The 11,180-nt window shown below is 45.8% G+C and overlaps 1 protein-coding gene and 1 long non-coding RNA gene across 7 annotated transcripts in view; one reads left to right on the top strand and one right to left on the bottom strand.

The window, feature by feature from the left end:
- ALOX5AP (arachidonate 5-lipoxygenase activating protein) overlaps positions 1-11,180 on the top strand; it is a 34,694-nt gene that overhangs the window by 374 nt on the left and 23,140 nt on the right. The window contains exons 1-2 of one of the 6 annotated variants that reach the window (XM_025213636.1): positions 11-188; positions 1,042-1,347. The exons of 1 other annotated variant lie outside the window; for it this stretch is intronic. In XM_025213636.1, the coding sequence (XP_025069421.1) occupies positions 1,299-1,347 (49 nt within the window). In that variant the 5' untranslated portion in view covers positions 11-188; positions 1,042-1,298. Of the gene's footprint in view, positions 1-10; positions 189-1,038; positions 1,348-11,180 lie in introns of those variants that run through there. 4 more of the 6 variants (XM_025213638.1, XM_025213634.1, XM_025213635.1 and 1 more) reach the window with 4 other exon arrangements.
- Positions 6,352-11,180, bottom strand: part of LOC106722676 — a 9,314-nt gene continuing 4,485 nt past the window's right edge. Inside the window, exons 3-4 of the long non-coding RNA XR_001358676.2 lie at positions 9,037-9,091; positions 6,352-7,325 (exon numbers count right to left, since the gene is read on the bottom strand). This is a non-coding gene — a long non-coding RNA (uncharacterized LOC106722676). The remainder of the gene's footprint in view (positions 7,326-9,036; positions 9,092-11,180) is intronic.

Genomic DNA, 11,180 nt, shown 5'->3' with positions numbered 1-11,180 from the left:
CCGCCAGCCACTTTTCTCCCGTGAAAGAGGCAGGAGACGCTTGAGTGCTATGCTGGGGGACTAGCACTAGGGGGGCTCAGTGTAACATCAAGGCAAAAACAAGTGTGGGAGGAGCTGGCATTTTGAAAAGCACTGGGTGCAGGTGGTGAGGTGCCATTGCATATACAGCAACACCGCTCTTTCTCCAGGTAAAAATAAACTAGAGGCTTAACTACTATGTGAGGGGCTTGGGGCTGTATTAGTCAGTTTGACATGGAAGCAAAACCGAATAGAAGGTTCTGGGAATGAGTTCAAAACAAGCTTCAGGGCTGTAAAATAGGAGCTTCATTACCAGGAGCAGCTATGGGAGGGCAGAGCAAATGGTTCGCTGGTTCATTGGGGGAACATCAAGCCCATTCGAAAGAAGAGAGGGTTGCTAACACTTGTAGATTGAAGAGTTTAGAAGGGATTATGGATCTGCCGTGAAGTCAGTTGACTCCCTCAGTACTGCCTGACGAGACATGCTGCTGCCACTGCCAGGCAGTTGGTTTTAAACCTTGAGTGAAACAGGAATCAAAGGAGGGTACGAGTGCAACCCACTGGATCTGCCCCTGTATATACATATCCCCTTAGAGCCACATGCTCAAAAGTGTGCGCCCAGCACTGTACGTTGTAAAGTATGTAAGCCATATGTCACCTGAATGTGGTAAATGAGAAGAAGAGAGGGAACTGACAGCAGCCACATATGAGTTACGGGAATTATAAGCATAAATCAAGGCTTATGACTACAGAGGTTCAATGTGAAAAACCTTAAATACTAGACAAATGGTAAGGGAGACTTGCTGGGGGAAAAAATGTGTGCTTGTAACCATGAGAATTCAGAGCACTCTGCGCTCTGATTATAACGTTCTAATCAGGGCCCATGTAAATCACAAGCTGAAATTTTGGCGGTTGGTACAATCCACCCCTGGGACCTCTCTTGTGGGATAGCTCTAGCTCTCTTGCTTCCTCCATCATATCATCTGTGACAGACCTTTTTTCCCCCTCTTTGTTACATAGTAGCCCAGCCTCAGCAGGAGCAGGGAAGGAGATCTCAAATGAGTAATCAGGACTCTTTTTGAGACAGCAAATGTAACTTCAAACCCTTCAAGGAAGTAATTTAACCTGGATCTCCCTCTTCCCGGATGAGTGCTCTGGTCATTAAGCACACAGGTATTGTGCACTTCCACTGCTGTCTCAAGAGGCAAATTTAAGAGAAAACTGTGAGCCTTGCTCAGTTCCTCAAAAGGAGAGTGCTCTGGGCTCTGCATTGCAAATGGATGGAGTCTGTCTGTGGTCCTGACCCAAGTATTTCATTTCTGGAGAGAGGTAAGTGCTTAGCACTTCTCTTGGCTAGTTCTAGGTAGCTCTGTGCTGTACACGCGTGTGTTTCAGATTGTGCTTCTTGGGTGATACACTTCCCCAATGCACTGCACAGGAAGGCCAGGCACCCTGACTTACTCACCTGAAAGCACCCAGGACCTTGTGCTTATGGGGGACTTTTTTTAGCATAATATCTGCTGAGAGGGTAATACAGCAGTGCAGAGACAGAGTCTACCACTATTATAACCAGCTGGGGACAAAGATGGTAGAGCAACTTAAATAGAGGGGAAGCTTTTCTCAATTTGCTACTTATAAACAGGGAGGAATTGGATGACATTTGGAAGTGTAAAACAACATGGATGACAGTAATCTTGAAGTAATAGAGTTCATGATTTTAAGAAGAAGAAGGAAGGAAAACAACAGAATAAAAGTACTAGACTTCAGAAAAGCAGACTAACAATCTCAGAGGAGTGGTAGGCCAGATCCTATGGGAGGCAAGTCTAAGGGAAAAGGGAGTCCAGGAGAGCTAGTTGCTCCATAAAGGGCAATATTAAAGATGAAAGAACATGCTATCCCAATGCAAAGGAAAGCTAGGAAGCGGAGAAAGAGATTGGATTGGCTGAAAATTAGTTACTCAATTACTTGAAACTCCCAAATGTTTTCAAGTCATTGAGTTCTAAAATTAGTTGAATCTTACAAATGTGAAAAATTGCCAATATTAATAAGAAAGAGTACAAGCATATAAGGACAAAATTGGAAAGGCTAACACGTGCATAGGAATACGGTTAGTCAGGGACATAAAAGTAGGGACCTACTGAATTCAGGGCAGCTGCTAACTGATTTTGTGGTTTGAGTGCAACACCATGTGCCACTTTCTCAACAGTGTGGTGCCACTCCCCAGTGTCTCTGATTGGTCAAGGGGCCCCCAAAGTCTCATCTCTCCCCAGAGATTGACAAATGGCCACCTGCCAATCTCCAGGAAGGGACAGGACTTCTGGAGCCCCTCAGCCAATCGGATGTGAGGGAGGCTGCTGCACCCTGCTGCAAAAATCTCCCTGCCCCTGTGCTTCAGGACACCAGGGTTTTGTGCCATTTTCTGTTTTTGCAGTTCTCTTCCCCTGCCCCTACCTGCTGCCAGTTTCATGCCTTTTCACAGTCCTCACACTTTTTTGCGGGGACCGACTGAATTCATAGTTTCTGCAAAAATCACGAAATCAGTAGGTTCCTACATAAAGAAAAGAAAAAGCAGTCTATACATAAGATAGAAGTAAAAGGAAGACCTAGGTAAGTGTAGGCTTGTTACTGAATAGAGCAGGGAAGCTAATAATAGATAATTTGGAAAAGACTGAGGTGTTTCATGCCATTTTAGCTCCTGGCTTCACAAAAAAAGGCCAGCTATCAGATGATAAGCACAGTTAGCAGCACAGATGGCAGGGTTTAAAATCAACCTAGAGAAGGAAGAACACTTTAGAGATTACTTAAGTTAGATGTTTTCAAATCAGCAGTTCCAGATAAGATTCATCTTTATCAGCTGAGGTAATTACAAAGCTGTTGGCTATTATATTTGAGAACTCAAAGAGCTTGGGTGAGGTCCCAGAAGACTAGAAAAGGCCAAATATAATGTCTCTCTTTATAAAAGGGAAAAGGGATAACCTGTGGAATTATAGGTGGGTCAGTTAATTTTGAAACCTGACAAAATACAGGTGCATATAATCAAATAATCTATTTATAGGCACCTAAGGGATAACAAGATGATACCTTACAGCCAACGTGGATTTATTAAGAGCAACCTGTGCATATTCAAACTGATTTCCTTCTATAATAAAATGTCAAACTTAATAATTTGGAAAGAGCAGTGCAAGATGAAAGACTTGGTGGATAGGGCAGAGGAGAACACTGGATGTTACAGATCTCAACTTTATCAAGGCTTTAGAGACTTTCTTGTATATTATTCTCATAAGTAAAGGAAATTTGGATAATCATGGTCAAAGACTAGTCATCAATGGCTTGATGTCAAACTGGGGGAAGGCAGCAAGGCTTCACTAATGGTCTGTTTAAGGTCTGGTACTGTTCAATATTTTCATTAATGACTGGGAAGACAGAAGCAAGCACGTCTTTAACAATTTTTAAGATGACCCCACATTAGAAGAAGTAGCAGACACTTTAGAGGGCAGGATTAGGGTTCAAAATGATGGTAATTTAGAAAAATCAGAAGTTCAGTGAGGACAAGTGAAAAATTCTATACTTGGGAAGGAATGATCAAACACTTAAATACAAAATGAGGAAGAACTGGTTAGGCCACATAAGGCAAAATATTATCAGGGGGCTATAATGGATCATAAGCTGAATATAAGTCAAAGTATTATTGTTTCAAAAAAGCTAATGCATACTGAAATATAACAGCAGGAGCATTTTATGCAAGTCATAGGAAGTGATTCTTCCATTCTAGGAAACGCTGGTGAGGCTTTAGCACTCCACTGCACTTCAAGACATACTGGAGTCTTGAAGAGAAGTCCAGAAGGGAGCAACAGAGAAGATTAAAGGTGGAGGAAACATGACATATGAGGAAGACTGACAGAGGGGGTGGTGTTCAAATACAAAGAAAATTGGTTATAAAGGAGACCAATAAAATGTACTCTGTCCAATGAGGCAGGACAAGTAATAATAGGCTTAAATTGCAACAAGGAAGGTTTAGGTTCAATATAAGGAAGAACTTTCTAAGTTCAAGAATGGTGCTCAGCATCGAAACAGATTACCATGAGTAGCTGTGAAATCCCTGTCATTGGAAGTTTATAAGTCCAGGTAAGACAAACATTTATCTGGAATGCTTTAGACAGGGATGATCCTGCTTTGAGCAGAGGGCTAGACTTGACAATCTCCTATGGTACCTTCTAGCTCTAATTCTGTTTCCAGTCTTGTTGAGTATGTGCCCTCAATCTGCAAGCACAACAATCAAAGATTTTGGTAGGACTTACATACATGTATTGTGCCTATACACTTTGATTCAGATCATCCCTAGTTTCTGAAAAAGATCTGATCCATGATTTTTAAGACAGAACAAAGGTCTTGCCCCTTTTGTGTGACTGCATAAAAAAGAAGAAATAATGAATGTCCTTGTCTGGGATCTTAGATCTCAGGTACCCAGCATTACAGCAACTCTGCTTGCAAAATAGTGAGTGCATAGTTTAACAGTGCATAGTTTAACTGTTTGGAAAATTTAAAAATGTAGGTACTTGAAAAAGTACATGGCCCAAAACATAATGAGCTGCATGTGTTTCCATATGAAAGATTAGTCAATGAGCTGCAGTACTCAGAAGAATAGAGAAAGGGCAGTAGGCATTAGGCTAGGTAGAGACATTGCACACAACCTGTATATAAGTGATTGGAAACGGGACTAAACCTGTACCAAAACAGAAGTTCAAGACTGATTTAAAAGCAGACCCCGATGTAAGATAGATCTGGCTGGATGTAGTATTAGATTTAATTGGTTTAGGTTATAGCAGCCTACCCAGAACCATAGCAAGAGGGGGATGGGCAGGGGGGCAAGCTGGGTGACTGCCCTGGGCACCAAAGCAAAGGGGCACCAACAGGTGCTGCCCAACTGGGGCAGGGCACAGGATGGAGGTGTGAGTGGCTCATTTGGAGGGCACGGGGACAGGGGAAGGGCAACTCTCACCACTGTGTGCACTCTCGGGCAAGCATGTGGCAGGGGGGGCATGTGCCCCCCAGATTTGTGTGCAGGGCGTGTGCGGGCTGTCTCTGTGGGCTTTGCCCCAGGTGCCAAATTTCATTGCTACGGCACTGAGCGTATTGAACTTCTGTCCCAGATCTCATAGCAAATCACCTTCGTTTGCTGTCTTCCAGCATCCCACCGGGCACCCTTCCCAGGACAGTGTGCTAGCTTTGATGGTGTGTGTCTGCTCCGGGTAAGTGCCAGGCCAACTGGGCTAGGCTGTCACAGACAGAAGCCAGAAAAGCCTCTGTCCCTTGTCTGAGCAGCTGCGGGGGGTGGCAGCGAGGAGCGGGTTATAGGGGGGTGCTGGGATGGGTGTGCACAGCAGGGGGCTCTGTTCTCCCCCTCCCTGCAACTAGTTCCTAGTGCAGCAGACAGCCCGGCTCTGAGCCACGGTTCCTGTCTGTGGCTGTTCACTGGGCTGGGAACTGGGGTGGGGGGTCGAATGAAACCCTCCACTGTGTGGACCTGGCCCAGCACCCCTGACCCAAGCCAGGAAGCTGGGGGGGTGGGGGTTGCTGTATGGCAGGGGGCTCTGATTTTTTCCCCCACCCCTGGTTCCCAGCTTGATGGACAGCCACTGCCAGGAACTGTGGCTCAGAGCTGCGTGGTTGTCAGGGAAATTGGGTGGAGCAGGGGGGAGCAGAGCTCCCTTCTACATGACCTCCCTTCCCTCCCCCCTGCCCCCCCATCCAGTGTGCTGGTTTGGGTCCAGGCCTGCACAGCAGGGTGCTTTGTCCTCCACTGTCCCCCTGCCAGATGTTGCTGACAGCTGCCATGGCTCAGAGCTGTGTACCTGTCTGCTGTGCTGGGAACCAAGGGCAGGGTGTGGGGAAATGGCACCCCCAGACTGGAACCAGCATAGCGGGGAGGGCCTGTATGGCAGGGGGCTCCCTCCCTCCCTCCCTCCCAGCTCCCTCTGACAGCCGACAGCTGGCAAGGGAGGCAGGGGCTGGGGCTGCACTGGCCAATCAGGCATGGCCAGCTGCTTGGCTAAGCCTGGAATCCTCAGTAGCTTGCAGTGAGCACTCCCAGCCTGCTGGCCTTGGCCAGTGCAGGCCACCTCTGTGCCCCCCTGCCCCTAAGGGTGAACATGAGTTCTGTTCACTCATGGACTAATCTAGGGCACTTAAAAAAAGCTGCAAAAGTTCATGCAAATCCACCTCAAGCTTTTTGAACCTCTGTACCTAGCCTCAGATTCTGACACAGCAATCTTTAGAAATATGTCTCTAACAATAAGTGCTAGTAATAAGGAGGCAATATTCAGTATATCACAGCTTAGCATCACATGTGATTGCATTGTCCTAGAAGTCTTTTTCTCAAATAATGCATTTAAAGTAACAACAGGAACTAACGTGGAAATATTTGGATCACTATATCATAAATAACCAATATGGCGTACAGGGTGTTCTTGGGTTGTCTGGATGATTTTTTCAGTTTGTGCAGAATCTAAGCTTTCCATTAAAAAAAATTCTAGCCCCTTCATGACTGCAGAGCAAATCCTACAAACATGGCCAGAATCTGCAGCCAGCCTGGAGGAGTGGCATAAAGGAGCGAACTCCCCTGTCCCTCTTAATCTCAGTGGAACAGCAATTCCAAAGAGACTGATGGTGCTTCTATGTCATCATTCCTATTAGCTTTGCTGATTACTTCAGGACCTGGAATATGCACTGGGATTTGATGCAGGCAAAAAAACCACCCCAAAACAAAACAAAGCAAAACCCAAGAAGGAACACAGGAGACTCAGAAAGATAGGAAAGTGGGGTGGGGGGAGAAAATAAAGAAAGAAAGATGGGGAAGGAAGGAAAACAAAGGAGAGAAGTAATGGAGACTGAATGTGATCATGTTTTCACATTGAGAGAACCTGTCTCTGACTATAAGGAACTGTGTAAACAACAACAAATATGAGTGAAGCTACAATATGATGGTTACATTCCCATCTAATTTCTGTGGAAATCTACCATTAGCACTGTAGGAGATATGGTATGAACTGAATGGAGTATGCAGTCTGAAATTTATATCCGAGTCCATAGACTGTGAACACCCCGATGGTGGCAGCATCAGTAGCAATCCCTTGATTTGATGATGATCTCTACCACTGCACATTAATGGGTCTTGAGGTGACTTAGAAGTCCAATCCTTGACCCATAGATCCACCTGCAGAAGTTGCAGGTCTTTCTACAGGGGAGAGCAGGCTGCGATTCCCCTCCTTTCCGTTCCTCCACTCTCTTTTCTCTGCTGATGTAAAATACTATACAAAAAGAAGGGAAAGAATATGACAGTTGAAAGAAGAAAAACTCCTTAAAATCGTTTCCCATTTGTCTTTCTAAATCGTCTGAATGTTTTTCCCGCTAATTGGGTAAAGGAAACCTTCTGTGAACAGTCTGCTTCTTAGAAATAAAGATGATTTCTTTTATGGAATAAAAAGGAACACAATCAACTTGAAATCTAGTTCATTTAAATCAAAGCAGTTTTGGGAGCTGTCATAAGTTCCCCTGACAGTTGTTGAGGTTTTAAACCACATTTTTCATGTTTCATTTTTCTTTTTTCCCCCTCTCCCCCTGTTGCTAGGTAGTGAGTCACACCAACAACAGGAGAAATGAAGAACTTGATCTTGCAAACACCTTGCTCACTGTAGCTGTTCAATTGATTCCAAAACTATAAAGAGTTTACATTCTTGATACTACTACGCACATTCCTAGTTGTTTCCTGAAGCAGAGCCTATCAGGGAAACAAAGAAATTGGGTATAAGCAAGGTGTGGTCAGTCACAACTTTCAAAAAAGAGAGACATTGCATCTCTCTAGTGTCCAATAGTCACAGGAATCACTTAGGTGTCACCTGTAACAGCAGTAGATTAAAAAAGATCAAGACATCTGCTTTTAAGCTGACAGAGTCCTGGGCAGAACCAATATCATCCTGAACTGTGTTCTAGCAATCTTAGGAATCATGCTAAGAAAGGGCACTGAGCCGATATGCATCTTGGCTACCTGCCCCTCCCTGTCCAGAATCTCCCAGGTACAGAAGCCTTGTTACCAGAATTATCCTTTGGCTGCTGGATCCCCTGGATGAATCTATCCCTACATATTTTACTCAGCCCTTCAAACTTTAGTTTCTATTCTTCATCTTTGCTGTTCCTGTAGGGCCTGGGTTTTTTATTTTAACATAAGAAGGAAAAATCACTTTAAAAAAAGGGGGGTTAAAAGTGCAACAATTGATAGGAGCTCAGGGACCCATGAAATATTTTACAGCAGATAAGAGGTAACAAGCAAAATTCTATAAAAAAAATTAAAAAGAAAGAGGAAGGCAACTAAAAATGCCAGGCCATTACTTAACAGGGAAGGAGAGCAAATAATAGATGATGCAGAGAAGGCTGGAGTATTCAATGTATTTGAAAAACAAAGCAATTTGTGATTAGATACTTAGTGAAATTAATGTTAAGGGCATAAGAGCTCAGTCCAAATCAGGAAAAGGACAGGTTAAAGATTATTTAGATAAGTCAGGTGTATTGAAGTTGGCAGGATCTGATGAAATTCACCCTAGAGTATTTGAGGCAGTGGCTGAAGCAATCCCTGAACCATTAGTAATTATCTTTGAGAACTCATGGAAGACAGGGGAGAGCCTCAGAGGAATGGAAAAGGCCAAATGTAGTGCCAATGTTTACAAGAGGCAAAAAGGAAAATCCAATGAATAATAAACCAGTTAGTCTAACTTCAATTCCTGGAAAGATTTTAGAAAACATTATCAAAAAAGCAAAAAAAAAAAAAAAAAAAATCAAATATCCTTTTATGACAGGGTAAGAGGGAATGAGGAAGCAGCAGGTGGGATATATCTTGAACTTAGTGGCTTTTGGCATTTGCCTACATGATCTTTGACAGAAACAGAAGGAAAGGAGACAAGACTAAGAAATCCGTGGTTCGACCCTCCCTCAACAGACTCATCTACAATCCTTTACTTACTTTACCTTTATGAGGAGTGATCACCCTTGACCGTGTGGGATTGCCAAATGACGACGTGATCTGATTAACAAACAAGAAAAACATGGTCTTGATTTAAATTACCATGACTGCTTTAAAAAAAAAAACAACACCACTCTCAAAAAGTACTTATCGATGGTTTGTTGCCTAACTGGAATGGAATTTCAAATAGGAGGTCAGTTCTGGGCGGGTATATATTCAATATTTTCATTAGTAACTTAGATGATGATATAGGGCAGCTCAACCAGGTAGAACAGTTCCGTGGACTGAATTTGAACTGCTGGTCTTATGTTTGCAGCCCTGAAATAGACTGCAGAATCTCTTTCATAGTCTCCTCATAGCTTCAGTGAAAATATTTGGACTAGATGACTTCCTGGGCTAGGGACAGACATTCAAAAAGCTGGAGCCTGAATTTATTCAGTCTTTGCAGGTTAGTCTAATGTGCATAGATTGAACCAATTTGCAAGTGAACAGACGTTCACTGTTAAGTTTGGAAATGCAGGCACATGCCTGCAGCGGCTAAGGCCAGAAGCCAGGGGGCGCTAGCACAGCCCTCAGCTGCAGGGAAGCTGTGCTGGTGGGGGTGTGGCCAGCTTGGGCAGTATCCTGGAGTGAACTGGCCAGGGAGGGGGTTTAATTACCTCCTCCCTGTCCCACCAGCATAGACCCAAACCACGGTCTGCCTGTTGCTCCCCCCTCACTGCTGCAACAGCAGGGGTGTGGCCCGATGCCAGCTGGCATGGCCCCATAGGCAGAGGGGATAGGGCAGGGGTTTATTTCTTCCTCTATCCCTTCTGTCCCTGGGGGACTGCAGTGGGATCTGCTAGCCCCAACCACCAATTGCTCCCTGTGTGGGGCAAGCAGCAAGATAAGCGAGGGGAAATAACCTCCCCCCTGCTTGGGGCTTAAGGGGACTATGTCAGCTGGCCTCTGGCCATGCCCCCACCCCTGCCCACTGGAGCAGCAAGGGGGAAGCAACCCTGATGGAGGCAGCACCCCCTCTCATGGTGTCTGGGGAGTACAAGCCTCTTTCCAGCAGGGGGTTGTTCTGCAGGTAGGGGTGAGAGCAGGGGGATGAGAGCTGCCATGGACTGTGCAGGATGAGCAGCAGCACCAGGACTTGGAGGGCTAGCTATAGCCCCCCAAGCCTCCCCCCAGCACCACTGCCACTCACCCCACACGGTCCATGGCAGCTCTCCCCACCCTGCCCTGACCTGCCTCACCCCCACCCGCAGTGTGACCCCCAACTGGAAAGAGGCTCATGCTCCATGACACCATGACAGGGGATGCTGCTCCCATCAGAGTCTCTCCCCACTTGCCACTCCGTGCAGCCTATGGCAGCTCTGACCCCCCACCCCGCCTACGGCCCCACCTGCAGTGCAGCCCACCCCCCCTGCCAGGAAGAGGCTTGCACTCCCCAGGAAACCATGTCAGGGCTCTGCCCCCCTTGCCACTCTAGCCGCAGGGGCAGGGGCCTGGCCAGACTCTGGCCCTGTAAGGGAGCAGGGAAGAGGTTTATTCCCCTCCTCCTTCCCCTGTCCCACCATCATGGGCCTTCCAGGCATTTCTCCACTTGCTGCTCCAGCAGTGGGGGCATGGCCAGCCCTGGCAGTAGTCTAAATGAACAGTCCAGGGAAGGGGTTTAATTCCTCCCTCCCTGTCTCACTGGCACAGACCTGAGCTGGGGTCTGCCTGTGCTCCCCACTCACTGCCACAGCAGCAGGGGCAGAGATAAAGGCCAGACTTCCTAGACATTAAATGCTGGAGGTTGCAAGTGAGAGGAACAGTGTGGGGAAAAAACCCTGGTCATATCCTGTTCACCTTCTGTGTCAGCATCAGCTCTCTGCCACTATGACACATGAGACAAGGGAAGATAGACCCATGATCTGACCCAGTAAATAGCACTTCTTATGTTCTTATGTCTGACACCCCTCATTTTAGACTCCAACTCACTGCCATGCCACACAGATCTGGTTTTTGCTACTTTAATTTATTAATGTAAAGGATCCAGAGTCTTGTTACTGTTGTCACAAAAACTTTATTTCTGAAGATACAGCATATTCAGGGGCAGATCTAGAGGGGTGCAGAACATGGTCACCCTTTCAGACCATGCCATGGGAGCAGCAGGGGG

Source organism: Alligator sinensis, unplaced genomic scaffold (genome assembly GCF_000455745.1).
Source record: "Alligator sinensis unplaced genomic scaffold, ASM45574v1 scaffold406_2, whole genome shotgun sequence".
Taxonomy (NCBI): domain Eukaryota; kingdom Metazoa; phylum Chordata; order Crocodylia; family Alligatoridae; genus Alligator; species Alligator sinensis.
Note: the sequence above shows the minus strand (reverse complement) of the source record. Positions and strands in the feature narration are given on the sequence as shown.